This window comes from Suncus etruscus, chromosome 10 (genome assembly GCF_024139225.1).
Source record: "Suncus etruscus isolate mSunEtr1 chromosome 10, mSunEtr1.pri.cur, whole genome shotgun sequence".
Lineage (NCBI taxonomy): Eukaryota > Metazoa > Chordata > Mammalia > Eulipotyphla > Soricidae > Suncus > Suncus etruscus.
Window position 1 is genome coordinate 95,430,294 of NC_064857.1, and position 15,524 is coordinate 95,445,817.

At 43.6% G+C, this 15,524-nt stretch overlaps 1 protein-coding gene across 1 annotated transcript in view; it reads right to left on the reverse strand.

Annotated features, from left to right (window-relative positions):
- The window catches only part of CHP1 (calcineurin like EF-hand protein 1), a 61,909-nt gene that overhangs the window by 22,059 nt on the left and 24,326 nt on the right, over positions 1 to 15,524 (reverse strand). Inside the window, exons 3-4 of the mRNA XM_049781480.1 lie at positions 13,789 to 13,869; positions 4,813 to 4,940 (exon numbers count right to left, since the gene is read on the reverse strand). Of these exons, the coding sequence (XP_049637437.1) occupies positions 4,813 to 4,940; positions 13,789 to 13,869 (209 nt within the window). The remainder of the gene's footprint in view (positions 1 to 4,812; positions 4,941 to 13,788; positions 13,870 to 15,524) is intronic.

Sequence of the window (15,524 nt, forward strand, 5' to 3'; positions counted from 1 at the left end):
GACTGAACTTCCACACACATTAAGTCTGCGTTTTTTTCATTTCTTCTCAAAGAAGAAATACAAAAGGCCAAAGGTCACACAAAAAATACTCTACATCATTAATCATCAGGGGGATGTGAATCAAAACAACAATTTGTTATCATCTCACACCACAGAAACTAGTACACATCAAGAAGAACAAGTGCTGATGCAGACATGGAGAAAAAGGGATTTTCATTCACTGCTGGGGTCAATGTCCACTGGTCCAGCCTCTTTGGGAAAATAATACAGACTTTCCTCAAAAAAAAAAAAAATCCTAGAAATTGAGTTTCCATTCAACTCAGCAGTACTTCACCTGGGAATATACCCTAGTAACCCAAAAAACATAACGCAGAAAAGGCATCTGCACTCTATGTTCATTGCAGCACTATTCAAAGTAACCAGAATTTGCAAGCAGCCCAACTGCCTAAGAACAGATGAGTAATAAAGAAATTATGGCATACCTATACAACAGAATACTATGCAATAGTTAGGAAAAATGAAATCATGAAATTTGTTTATACATAGGGGCCAGAGAGATAGCACAGCAGTAGTGCATTTGCCTTGCATGCAACCAACCCAGGATGGAGAGTGATTTGAATCCCAGCATCTGATATGGTTTCCTGAGCCTGACAAAAATGATTTCTGAGTGTAGAGCCAAGAATTACCCCTGAACAGTACCAGATGTGACTCCCAAAAAAAACCTGTTTATAAATGGATAGATATGGGGCATATCATGGTGAAGGATATGAGTCAGAGGGAGAGGAACATAGAATGACTGCACTTATCTGCGGGATATTAAAAAAACGACTATTCCATAGTATGAGAATGACATCTAAAGACAACAGAAGTGATGGGTGGGAAGTGCAGTTAAGGGACCACTATGAGGGGCCGGAGAGATAGCAGAGTGATAAGGCTTTAGCCTTGCACGCAGCCAAAACAAGACAGAACTGGTTTGAATCCCGGCATCCCATATGATCCTCCTACCCTGTCAGGAGTGAATTCTGAGTGCAAGCCAGGAAAAAACCCTGAGCGCAAGCTGGGTGTGACCCAAATAACAAAAAGGTCAGGGGCCGGAGCGATGGGAGGTAGGGTGTTTGCCTTGCATGCAGCTGACCCAGGACGAACTTGGATTAGATCCCAGGCGTCCCATCTGGTCTCCTAAGCCAGGAGCAATTTAGAGTGCAGAGCCAGGAGTAACCCCAGTGTCACTGGGTGTGGCCCCCCCAAAAAAAAAGATTACTGATAATAATAATTGGAGGGGCCAGAGTGATAGCACAGCAGTAGAGCATTTGCCTTGCACGCTGCCAACCAGGTCCAATCCCCAGCATACCATAGGGTCCTCCGAGCCTGCTGGGAGTGATTTCTGAGCATAGAGCAAGGAGTAACCCCCTGACCACTGCTGGGTGTGGCCCTCAAAAAACAAACAAACAAAAACACTAACAAAAAGAAATAATTGGAAGTGACAAGAATTGGGAATGAAAGGAAGTCAAGTGATATACATGACACCCTTTCAGTAACAGTATTGCAAACCACAGTGCCTAAAATTAAAGAGAGAGAGAGAGAGAGAGGAGAGAGAGAGAGAGAGAGAGAGAGAGAGAGAGAGAGAGAGAAGGAGAGAGAGAGAGAGAAGGAGAGAGAAGGAGAGAGAGAGAGAGAGAGAGAGAGAGAGAGAGAGAGAGAGAGAGAGAGAGAGAGAGAGAGAGAGAGAGAGAGAGAGAGAGAGAGAGAGAAGGAAAAAGTGTCAGAGAGGCTGGCTGGGGGTGAGCCTGGGTGAACAGGAGGGTAACACTGGGGTAATTAGTGGCAGGAAATAAACACTAATGAAGGGCTGAGTGCTGGAATATTGTATAAACCAAAACTCAACTATCAACAACTTCTTAACTACTTGTATCTCACAAGAATGTAATTAAAAAAGTCAGGCAATACTTTAAAATCATAAAAAAAATTTTTTTTGTTAAATTTTTGGTGGGGAGGACTCAGGTATCATATGAAATTCAACTCTCTCTCTCCCTTTATTTTCCTTTCCTCCCTACTCCCCTTTTCCTTCTCTTTCTTTTCCCTCTCTCCCCCTCTCTCCTCTGCAGAAAATAAAATTCTGGGGGCCAGAGAGATAGCGCAGCAGTAAGGCGTTTGCTTTGCATGCAGAAGGATGTTGGTTGGAAACCCAGCATCCCAAATTGTCCCTCAAGCCTGCCGGGGGCAATTTCTGAGCATAGAGTCAGGAGTAGCCCTTGAGTGCTGCTGAGTTTGGACACCCCCCCCCAAAAAAAAAATTTCTGAGATAGTGTGTGAGGATTTACTAAACTGACAAGGAGTTCTTGACTAGAAAGCAGCAGTTTGTGCTGTGGAGGTTATTTGGCTATTTACTTTAGAGCTGATGACGTGAAAGGTCACCTCTAACCACAGATTAGAAAAGCAAGCAGTGTCTCATAGTGGGTTGAATGCTTTTGGACTGTCTCCTTAACTGACTCGCTGGATTCCTGGACACTCTCCCTCCCCTTTGCAAATCACTGTAACTGGGGTGGTGGCCCACCATGTACTTGTAATCACCTGCCTTTGAATGTCCAGCTGGCCACTCACCAAAAGTTCACTGAATCAACTGCCATAAAACTATTTGTGCTACTTGTGTTTTCAATTTAAAAAAAAAAAACAAAAACAAAAAACTGTCGGGGCCGGAAAGATAGCACAGCTGTAAGGTGTTTGCCTTACAAGCAGCTTATCCAGGATGAACAGTGGTTTGAATCCCAGCATCCCGTATGGTTCCCTGTGCCTGCCAGGAGCGATTTTGATTGCAGAGCCAGGATTAACCCTGAGCATTGCTGGGTGTGACCCAAAAAACAAAACCAAAAACCAAAAGAAAACCTGTGGAGGGCTTGGAGGGTGCCAAAAAAAAAAAAAAAAAAAAAGAAGAAGAAGAAGAAGAAAAAAGAAAACCTGTCTAATTTGGTGAAAAGAAAATCATGAACGTGAAATGACTATATTTTGTAAAATGCATATTGCTTCTTTGGGGCATCAGTACTCAGGATTTAGGATGACTATGCTCAGGGGTCACTCCTAGTAGGACTCATAGAACCATTGTGTTGCATGGGATTAAACATGGGTTGGCCACATGCAAAACAAGCACCTTACCCACTATGCTATCTCTTTGGCCCTAAAATGTTTTATTTTTTAGTTCAAAAAATCTTGATTTTTCTACTATTAAAAAGTGTAGGGGCCGGGAAGGTGGCGTTAGAGGTAAGGTGTCTGCCTTACAAGCACTAGCGTAGGACGGACCGCGGTTCGATCCCCCGGCGTCCCATGTGGTCTCCCCAAGCCAGGGGCGATTTCTGAGCTCATAGCCAGGAGTAACCCCTGAGCATCAAACGGGTGTGGCCCAAAAACCAAAAAAAAAAAAAAGTGTATTTAAATGTTTCTCAAACTCCTTAACTAAGAAGTAAATTCAAACTAAGAGGAGATTTGGAGATCTAGCCCATTGGCCATGAACAAAAGTATATTTAAAGTCCTTTTCAGTTAACCATATCTATTATCATTATTATTATTTTGTTTGGCTTCTTTTTTGGGTGAAACATATATTCAGGGTTTATTCCTAGCTCTGTTCTCAGGGATAGCTCCTTGTGGGTGAGGGACCATATGGGATGATGGGGGTCAAACCCAGTTAGGCTGGGTATAAGGCAAGCAGTCTGCATACTGTACTCTCTTAATTCATACTATCTTTATTTTATTTTATTTTATTTTTGGTTTTTGGGTCACACCTGGCAGCACTCAGGGGTTACTCCTGGCTTTAGGCTCAGAAATCACTACTGGCAGGCTCGGGGGACCATACGGGATGCCGGGATTCAAACCACTGACCTTCTGCATGTAAGTAAGGTAAATGCCCTACCTTCATGCTATTTCTCCAGCCCCTTTTTATAAATTTTTTAAACTTTATTTATATTTATTGACTGATTGGTTTTTGGGCCACACCCAGCATGGCCCAAGGGTTACTCCTGGCTCTGCACTCAGAATTTGCCCCAAGCAAGTTGGGGACCATATAGGATGCCAGGAATCGAACTGGGTCCCTTCTGGGTTGGCTGCATTCAAGGCAAGTGCCCTACTGCTATGCTATCTCTCCGGCCCTACTATCTTTATTTTTAAATTTTATTTTAACTTTTGTTTTGTGGCCATACCTAGTGTATTCAGGGCTTATTCCTGACTCTATGTTCAGAGTTCACTCCAGATGAGATTCATGTAATATATGAATTGGGAGGCCAGAGAGAGAGCACAGCTCTAGGGCGTTTGCCTTGCATGCAGACAACCCCGGACTGACTCTGGTTCTATTCCTGACATCCTATATGGTCCCTTGAGCCTGCCAGGGGAGATTTCTGAGTGCCAAGCCAGGAGTAACCCCTGAACACTGCCGGGTGTGACCCAAAAAACAATATATATATGCTATCTCTCAGGCACCTGTTTTGGGTTTTTATTTTTATTTTATTTTATTTATATTTATTTTATTTTTTTTGACTGGATATATAACCCTGACAGTGCTCAGAAATCACTCCTGGCAGAGTAGGAGACCATATGGGATGCTAGGATTGAACCTGGATCGGCTGTGTGTAAAGCAAACACTCTAGCCACTCTACCCACAGAGCTAATACTCATGTCCCTGGAGGGGTTGTATTTTGTTTATGGGCCACACTTGGTGGTGCTCTGGGCTTATTCCTGTCTGTATGTTCAGGGATCATTCATGGTGGTGTTCATGCAAGCATCCAATTCACACACATCCCCTATTAAAATTTTAATCTAAAGACTTACAGTGCAATTTGTTGCTTCGACTGTTGAGAGGTTCTGGTCCATTCACATCTTTGCTTTTTTCATTATCCTCAATGGGTCGGAAATGAGCCAACGTTCTCATGAATCCACGGAAGTTTACCTGGTCCTCTCTGAATGGAATATAGATCAAACAGAACACCACGTCAATTTGGGGAATGTTTGTGCAAGAATTCAGGGGCCAGGAAGATAACTCAAAGAGGTAGAGAACAGGGCCCGGAGAGATAGCACAGCGGTGTTTGCCTTGCAAGCAGCCGATCCAGGACCTAAGGTGGTTGGTTCGAATCCCGGTGTCCCATATGGTCCCCCGTGCCTGCCAGGAGCTATTTCTGAGCAGACAGCCAGGAGTAACCCCTGAGCACCGCCAGGTGTGACCCAAAAACCAAAAAAAAAAAAAAAAAAAAAAAGAGGTAGAGAACCTATTTTACAAGCAAAAATTCCATGTTTTTTTTGTTTTTGTTTGTTTGTTTTTTTGTTTTGGGGCCACACCCAGTAACGCTCAGAAGTTGCTCCTGGTTTGGGGGACCATATGGGATGCCGGGGGATTGAACCACGGTCCGTCCAAGGCTAGCGCAGGCAAGGCAGGCACCTTACCTCTAGCGCCACCTCCCGGCTCCCCCCCAAATTCCATGTTTAATCCCTGATACCACATGACTCCCTCTCACTCACCCAATAGCTGCCTACAGTGGCCCAAAAACCCCAAACCAGAGGAATTCACTATTACTGGCAGCAGCTTTTGCTATAGTGACCTATAATAGCTGTAGTAGTCCATATAACAAGGCCTACTATTATTAATTCCACTTTACAAATGACCGGCCAAACTTAGGTAATAGGATGTTACCTAAATTCAGAGATTACTCTTGTATCTGTGCTCAGAAGTCATTTCTGGCAGGTTCATGGGACCGTATGGGATGTGGGGATTCAAACAGGGATCCTTCCTGAGTTGGCCGTATGCAAGGCAAATGCCTTACTGCTGTGCTATCACTCCAGGCCCTAGAGTCCAGTGTTATCTTTTGAATTGACCCATATATAATTTTTTTTTCAAAGAAAGATTATTTATTTATTTGGTGTTTGGGCCAGACCTGACAATGCTCAGGGTTAGTCCTAGCTCTGTGATCAGAAATCACTCCTGGCAGGCTTGGTGGATCATATGGGATGCCAAAGATCAAACCCAGGTCAGCCATATGCAAACCCCCTGCCTACTGTGCTATCACTCCAGCCCGTGTTATATTATTTCTGACCCCAGACTCCAGGTCTTCTTCACAGTTTGTGCTTCAACATTTTGAACTATCTAGCCCATTGGCAGATTCTTTTTAGCCTTATTAATATTGATCATGAAGTTGTTTTTGTTTATTCTGTCATAGTCAGTGTTGCTGGGGGATCAGGTGGTACTGGGAATCAATTCCTACATTCATGGACTCCAGGCCTATGGGATATCTTCCTAGCCCAGGATCATAAAGTTTTAAAATATCTCCTTGTGTTTAAAGATTTTAAAGACTTGGTTAAGATTAAAGAAAAATCTCTCTCTTTTTTTTTTGTTTTGTTTTGTTTTTCGGGCCACACCCTTTTGATGCTCAGAGGTTATTCCTGGCTATGCGTTCAGAAATTGTCCCTGGCTTGGGGGGACCATATGGACGCCGGGGATCGAACCGAACCGTGGTCTTTTCCTTGGCTAGTGCCACCTTGCCGGCCCCCAAAAAATCTTCTTTTAAGTAAAATGCGTGACCCAGAGGCAGGGGACGTGGGGGTAAAACTGAGGACATTGTGGCAGAAATTTGCATTGTACTGCAAATCAAAGTGTCTAAAAGATGTTTGGAGAGATAGCACAGCCGTAGGGCATCTGTCTTACATGCTGCCGACCAGGGAGGGATCCGTTTTGATTCCTGGCATCCCATATGGTTCCCCAGCCTGCCAGGGGCAATTTCTGAGTGCAGAGCCCGGAGTAAACCCGAGCACCTTTAAGTGCCCAAAAACCAATCTATCAAAAATTAAATAAAGTTTAAAAACAACAACAACAACAAAGTATTTAAGGGGCCGGCGAGGTGGTGCTAGAGGTAAGGTGTCTGCCTTGCAAGTGCTAGCCAAGGATCAGGACCGAGGTTTGATCCCCCGGTGTCCCATATGGTCCCCCCAAGCCAGGAAATTTCTGAGCCCTTAGCCAGGAGTAACCCCTGAGCATCAAATGGGTGTGGCCCGAAAAACAAAAACAAAAACAAACAAAAAAATAAAAAAAAATTAAAAAAAACCAAAGTATTTAAAAGAAAGCCATGGGGCCAGAGAGATAGCATGGAGGTAAGGCTTTTGCCTTGCATGCAGAAGGTCGATGGTTCAAATCCCGGCATCCTATATGGTCTCCCAAGCCTGCCAGGAGGGATTTCTGAGTGTAGAGCCAGGAGTAACCCCTGAGCGCTGCCACTGCCGGGTATAACCACCAAAACAAACAAACAAAAAAAATGAAAGAACCAGAGAGACAGAAACACATACACACTCATAGAAATAGAGGAATAATGTATGCCCCAGATACAGGAAGGGGAGATGACAAAAGGAAGTTTCGAGAAAACTGGGGACACTGTTGGCAGGAAATGTGCATTGAAGGTTGTACATTGTATGACTATAATTCAATTATAAACAAATTTATCTAAAACAACCAAAATAACTATTATAAAAAAAGAAAAATCTCTTAATTATAGCACAAGCTAATCATTAACCCTTTAAGAAATAATTTTCAAAACTAAAAGATTTTTTAACATTGAAAAAAAACTATGTGACACATTTATCTAAAGTAATCATGATGGTAACAATAGGTTTCCTGGTTCCTTGGTTACCTAATACAAATGACCGGTGGCTGCCTCACTGAATAAATGTGTTGTGCTAGATTCCCTAAATGCCAGCGAGACACAGATCAGAGACCTTCTAAATCAAAGTTCAAAGGCTAGTTTCTGAGCCCAATGTACTCACAAGAACGACCTTTAGTTTTTCCAGATAAACATGCTGCTAATGGAATGGTGCCTAGTCAAAAATCGGAGTAAGATCACAGGAATCAAAGAATTTGGAGTAAGTTTTGAGTCATATGCCAAATCAAGCAGGGTGGTAACTATGTATTTGCTGGCATCATGTATGAGTCAAAGGGAAGTAAGTAGCAATGCTCTTACTTTCCCATCTCATGCTTAGAAAAAAATAGTGCCACTTGTTTAAGATTATAAAAGAAGCAAAAGCAGAAAACCAAATACCTGATCTGATTAGAGCAAGATATAGAGGTGCAGCTTGCAAAGAGCTTTCAACAAAGTAGCCTAGTGAGGGCCTTGACATTCTTGCTCCTTGTGCCTCATTTCTCAGCCACAGATCTGGGAAAGACTGGCAGGTGCAACACAGTCCAAGGAAGGGGGATTTAACTTGATAAAACTTATAACAGCTGCTGCCTCAAGTAATAAGCAGTGGGAAAAAAATAAAATTGGGAAAGTGACTCTACTGCATTTACATTTTACTCAGATGTTTGAATAGATGGCACAGCTGTGAAAGTTATTTTCTGGATAGGGTTCAGTTCTAGGTAGGCACTAAAAAGGGGAAAGTTTAGCACAAAATCCACAACTGAACCCAAAGGGCTGGTCCTAGAGAGAAAAGGGGGAAGTGGAGGGAGGGCAGGAGATTACTCAAGCTCAATGTAATTCTGATTATGCAAAGCACATCATTCTGGAGTAAACTATAGCAGGTAACTGTTCATCTCAGTTTGATTTGATTCCTATTTTCACATTGTTATGACTGAATACTTTCATTCTGCCACTCAAAATTTACTGACTGTTCAACTTTGCAAATTCCTCTGCTCTCAATTTGGAATTCTCAAATTTCCTCTCTATAGGAAATGGCTTCGAGTGCAGCCAACAGGAATTCGATCCCCAATACCCCCTATTATTCCGAGCACTGCCATAGGTTCATAACCGAGAGTAGCTCTGAGTATAGTCAAATGTAGCCTAATCCTTCCCCTCAATCTTTCATTGAAACTCTCTCTCTACTCCCAATAAATTCCCTCTCCAGGCATTTTATCTGATAATGTGCTCACTGACACTTAGTCTCAGAAATAAACACTGGCAGTCCTATCTATCACTAAAAAAAAAAAAAAAAAAAATTGGGTCACAAAGCTCAGTCACAAGAAACCAGGAAGAGATGGTTCAGGAGATTATTAAAACAAGATCCAACAATAACTGTTTCAAGAAAAAGTATCACAGCAAATCAATAATTGCTCACACCTTAGTTTGAGGATAGTATTTTATATCTGAAGCTTATAAAAAAAAAAAACTCAGATTTTTTTCTTTTTCCTCTTTTGGCTTGTATTTTTGGCCACAACTGGTGATCCCAAGGGTGTTTATTCCAGGCCAGAGATAGCATGGAAGTAAGGCGTTTGCCTTTCATGCAGAAGGACAGTGGTTTGAATCCCGGCATAGAGCCAGGAGTAACCCCTGAGCGCTGCTGGGTGTGACTCAAAAAACAAAAAAAAAGGGGGGGGGGATTTATTTCTGGTTCTGAGTTCAGGAATCACTCCTGGTGGAGTTCAGAGAATCATATGGGATGCCAGGGATCAAAATTGGGTCATCTACATTAAGGACAGATGCACTACCACTGCAGTATATCTCCAGCCCCCAAAAGCCCAGGGTATTTTTTGTTTCATTTTTTTTTGTTTGTTTGTTTGCTTGCTTGTTTTTGGGCCACACCCGGCAGTGCTCAGGTGTCACTCCTGGCTGTCTGCTCAGAAATAGCTCCTGGCAGACACAGGGGACCATATGGGACACCGGGATTCGAATCAACCACCTTTGGTCCTGGATCGGCTGCTTGCAAGGCAAACGCCGCTGTGCTATCTCTCCAGGCCCTTGCTTTTGTTTTTTGGGTCACACCGGGTGATGCTCAGGGGTTACTCCTGGCTCTGCACTCAGAAATCGCTCCTGGCTTGGGGGACCAGATGGGATGCCAGGGATCAAACCCGATCCATTCTAGGTTAGCACGTGCAAAGCAAATGCCCTACTGCTTGCATCACCACTCCGGCCCCAGACATCACTCTTGACAGGCTCAGGGGACCATGGGATGCCAGGGAATCAAACCTGGATCAGTCACATGCATGGGAAATGACCTACCAGCTGTGCTATCAATCAGGCCCCAGTCAGTACTCTTTTTTTGTTGTTGTTTTTTTGTTTTTGGGTCACACCCAGCAGCACTCAGGGGTTACTCCTAGCTTAGAAATCGCTCCTGGCAGGCTCAGGGGACCATATGGGATACCAGGATTTGAACCATGGTCCTTCTGTGTCTAAGTCAAATACCTTACCACTGTGCTATCCCTCCGACCCCTTTTGTCTCTTTTTTTAACCACTCCCGGTGATGATCAGGGATACTCTTCGCTTTGCTCAGGAAGCCTTCTTGGCATGCTCAGGGGGCCATATGGGATGCTGGTGACTGAACTCAGGTTGAGCGCATCCAAGGTAAGTGCCCTACCTGCTGTTCTATCTCTCTGGCCCCCCCAGTTAGTATTCTTATAGGAAAATACAGGCCGTGGGAGATTTCAGACTGAGAAAACTAAAGATACATGACAACTGGATCATCTATGTAAGAGGCAGAGGGAAGTGCTAAAAGAAAATTATAGGATGAACTAATAAAAGTGGGTAATGAAGGCTATATTAAAACAAAACATAATGTGGAAAACAGATGACAGTGGTCAAAGATGAAACTTCTGGTGAAATGAAAATGAAGAGGAGTGGGAAGGGCATTTGCCTTAAAGTTGACCAAGGCTCAACTTCTGGAACCTTACATGATCCCTGAGTACCTCTAAGAGTAATTTCTGAGTGCAGAGCCAGGAATTACTCCTGAGCATTGTCAGGTGTGGACTCCAAATAAAAATAATACAAAATGAAAAGAAGATGAAGTTCTTAGAGATGTAATTACTATAGTATCTATTTGAAGAAACTGTATTTTAGAGCTGGAACGTTTTTTTTGGTTTTTGGTTTTTGGGTCACACCCGGCAGCGCTCAGCAGTTACTCCTGGCTCCACGCTCAGAAATTGCTCCTGGCAGGCTCGGGGGACCATATGGGATGCCGGGATTCGAACCAATGACCTTCTGCACGAAAGGCAAATGCCTTACCTCCATGCTATCTCTCCGACCCCATGGAACTTATTTTATTTATAGGGACATCCATGGGTATTTGCAAATCAAATTTATCCTGGGTAAACCTAGGGCCTCACATCTATTAGACACATGTTATACAATGAGCTGTCTCCCCAACTCCAGTGTATATATTTTTAAAGTTTTCAACACACGTACACAATATAACTTTATAAAGTGACAAATGTGTTGATTAATCTGTCATGACCATCATTTTGCATTTGTACAACTGTGTTGTACACTTTAAATTTATATATGGTATATCTAAATAGATGGGTCAGATAAATGTCACAGAGATCAGAGATTAAGGGGCCTGCCTTGCATGTGGCTAAACCTGATTTAATCCCTAGCTCTGCAAGTGGTTCCAAGTACTGCCAGGTATGGTGCCAATACCCCCACCCCCACCAAAAAAAAAAAGAAAAAGAAAAAACGGATAAAATACATTTAAAAACAGAAGAAAGTGGATACTATTTTTTTTTTTTTTTTTTGGTTTTTGGGCCACACCCGGCGGTGCTCAGGGGTTACTCCTAGCTGTCAGCTCAGAAATAGCTCCTGGCAGGGCCCGGAGAGATAGCACAGCGGTGTTTGCCTTGCAAGCAGCCGATCCAGGACCTAAGGTGGTTGGTTCAAATCCCAGTGTCCCATATGGTCCCCCGTGCCTGCCAGGAGCTATTTCTGAGCAGACAGCCAGGAGTAACCCCTGAGCATCGCCAGGTGTGGCCCAAACACCAAAAAAAAAAAAAAAAAGAGAGAGAGAAATAGCTCCTGGCAGGCATGGGGGACCATATGGGACACCGGGATTCGAACCAATCACCTTTTGGTCCTGGATCGGCTGCTTGCAAGGCAAACACCGCTGTGCTATCTCTCCGGGCCCGTGGATACTATTTTTTTCTTTGTCTTTGGGCCATACCCATTAGTGCTCAGGGCTTATTCTTGGCTTTGCGCTCAGAAATTACTTCTGACAGGATCAGGGGACCATATGTGGTGCCAGGGATTGAGTCTGGTTAGCCACATGTAAGGCAAAAGCTTAGCATGGTATACTATCCATCTGGTCCCAAAAGCAAATACTTTATAGCACTTGGTATGTTCTGTAAGTCTAAGTTACTTACTGGACTTCAAAGACTTAATATGAGGCAAGAATATATGTCATCAAGGCCTGGGTAGAGTTCAGAGGTGAATTACTACCTAGTAGGCCAGAGGCAGTAAGTTCCATCCCCAGTCCCACAATAAAGTTCTGAAGTCCAGCATACTGCAACCCAGCATGTTTGTCGATGTGAAGAAAATTCAAATAAAAAAAATTATCTTGTCAAAGTTAACCTTATCTATTTTTATTTGGGGGCACACCAGTGATGTTCAGGGGTTACTCCTGGCTCTACATTCAGGAATCACTCTTGGTGATGCTTGGGTACCGTAACAGGATGCCAAGATCGAACCCAGGTTGGCCACATGCAAGGCAATCACTACCATACTATCATTCTAATCTAGCCCATAATTCGTTTCATTTTAATTTTTTTTCAGCTTTTGGGTCACACTTGGTGCACTTGGAGCCCCTTCTGTCTTTGTGCTCCTTAGTCACTCCTGGCAGCGCTCAGGGAAACAGGCACGGTGTTGGGATTAAACCTAAGCCTTCCCTATCGCAAGCTATATGCTCAATGGTGTGAAATCTCCAAGGCCCCTATTTTGATGTTTTTAATATGCCTATTAGATAATTGGTGATAAAAATGTGGCTTAGGAACCAGAGTGATAGCACAGCGGTAGGGCGTTTGCCTTGCAGGCGGCCAACACAAGATGGACCCTGGTTCGATCCCCAGCATCTCATATGGTCCCCGTGCCTGCCAGGAGCAATTTCTGAGTGCAGAGCCAACAAGAGTAACCCCTGAACGCTGCCGGGTGTGGCCCAAAAACCAAAACCAAACAAACAAAAATTATATCAGGAGAAAACACAAGCAAATGAAGAAAAACATGAAAATTTTAATAACAGATGCATCAAATCAAAGATAAAGAAATTAAGGACAATTTTGTTTATGAGGTTCAACAGGCAGGGGTTACTCTTGGCTCTTTTCTCAGGGGTCATTTCTGGCAGTGTTCGGGTGACAATATGGAATACTAAGGATTGACCTGGGTCAGCTGCGTGCAAAGCAAACACCCTACACTCTGTGCCATTGCTTAGGCCCCTGAAGAAAAATTGTTCTCGTTTTGTGGTGCCAGAGATGAAACCCAGAGCTTCACTAGTTGCTTAAAGACAGTTTTTGGAGTTTTGGGGGCTTTTGTTTTGTTTTGATGACCATATGGTATTTGTGAGCTACTCCTGAGTCAATGCTCAACGTTACTCCTGGTAGTACTTAGGAGCTCATGAGATGCTGAGGATCAACCCTGGCTTCCTGCATAAGCACACTAGTCCTTTGTGCTCTCTTCCCAGAAAGATGCAAAGCTGGCATTTCTCAGATTGGCTCATGAACATATATCAAGTTTAAAACCAGGAAGGGGCTAGAATAGAATAGAGAGAGTCTGGGGCCGGAGCGGCAGTGCTAGAGATAAGGTGTTTGCCTTGCAAGCACTAGGCTAGGACGACCCCAGTTCGATCCCCGCTGCGTCCCATATGGTCCCCAACAAGCCATAGCCAGGAGTAACCCCTGAGCGTCAAATGGGTGTGGCCCCCAAAAAAACAAAAAAAGAAGAGAGAGTCTAGAAATGACCAAGATAGAGATGTCTATTATAAACAGTGGAAATTGCTGATAAAGAGCTTCAGATGCCCAACCACTATCATTACTCTGTATTAACCTCAGGAAATAAGGCTTCAGCAACTGTAAGAACTTACCCCTCGGGAAAGAAGGCATTGATGATCCGGTCCCCCAATGGATTGATAGCAAGTTCTGGAATCCGCTGGAAGTCTTCCCGGCTGTCAAATGAATCACCTTGAATTAGAGACCCATTAGCCCTTAGCACAAACTCCTTTAGTCATGCAAGGACAGCTAAGAAAGAGTATTGCTTCCTGGAATTCACTTCAGCAGCAAATCATACCAAACAACTGCAATGAATAGTACTTTACAGCTGCCAAGTTTCTTGTACCAACTCGGGGGCGGAAGAAGCCAGATTTGACCATGCCACATTCCAGTTCCAGTGAATTCGGCACACACAGGTGACGTCAATAAACCAACTGACAAGCCGATACTAAGCAGTCCCTGTAAATGATTCCTTGAACATTACCATTTTGGACTTAGTTATTAAGTTTGGAGAGTGAGCAGCAGCAAATGCAAAGTATAAAACACCACAGAATTTCAATATGGAAGCAAAAATTCAGAGGGACTTCCAATATGGAAGTCAAGATCAGCTGCAGAACAAAAAGTGCAAGGGATTTTATGGCAGAATTCACAGGCAAGAATACAATGTGGCAAATATTCAATTTTCATATTTACTTGCTCTATTTTTCTCAAGTGTCTTTTACAAACTAGAGCCAGTATATTTTGGGGGTGGGAAAGTGGTATTAAGTTCACACCTGACAGTGCTCAGAGCTTGTTTCTAACTTGTTAGGGATCGTTCCTGGTGGGACTTAGGAATGTCAAGGATTGAACCCAGGTCAGTTTGAAAGGCAAGTGCCGGGCCCGGAGAGATAGCACAGTGGCGTTTGCCTTGCAAGCAGCCGATGCAGGACCAAAGGTGGTTGGTTCGAATCCCGGTGTCCCATATGGTCCCCCGTGCCTGCCAGGAGCTATTTCTGAGCAGACAGCCAGGAGTAACCCCTGAGCACCGCCGGGTGTGACCCAAAAACAAAAAAAACAAAAAAAAAAAAAAGAAAGGCAAGTGCCCTACTCACTGTACTATCAACCTCACAGAGCAACAAGTATTCAACTCTTGACCATGGCCAGAGCTTTTGTGCTCTCAGAATTTAAGGGATTTGCAGATAAACCTAGTGGTAAAAGAAGATGTGTTGTATGTAAGAGGCCCTGTTTTAATCGTGGCATCAAAAATTTTCAATTATTTTTAAGTTTTTTGTTTGTTTGTTTGTTTGTTTGTTTAGTGTTTTGGCTACACTCAGCAGTGTTCAGAAATCACTCCTGGCAGGAGGATCGAACCAGGATCGGCTCCATGCAAGGCAAATGTCTCTCTTCTTTCTTTCTTTCTCTTTCTTTTTCTTCTCTTCTCCTCTGCTTTCCTCCCCTCCCCTCCCTCCTCTTCTCTTTGTCTCTGTCTCTGTCTCTGTCTCTCTCCCCCCCCCACCAGGTGACACTCAAGAGTTACTCCTGACTCTGCACTCAGAAATTATTCCTTACAGGCTCTGGGGAGCATATGGAATGCTGGGGATCAAACCTGGGACTGCTGCATTGCATGCAAGGCAAACACACTATCCACTGTGCTAGCGCTTTGCCCCTCCCCCAAGAAAAAACAACTTTTTTGTAAAAACAAGTTTTATTGAAAGGTACTGAAGAAAGGGAGGTAAAGGATAAAAAGGGGAGAGAGAATATAGGTTTCCCCAAAGGTGGAGAGAGGCCCCATAGACAACCCAGCATGAAAACAGGAAAGTTCATATCTCAAGGGGGAGATAGAGGTGACATG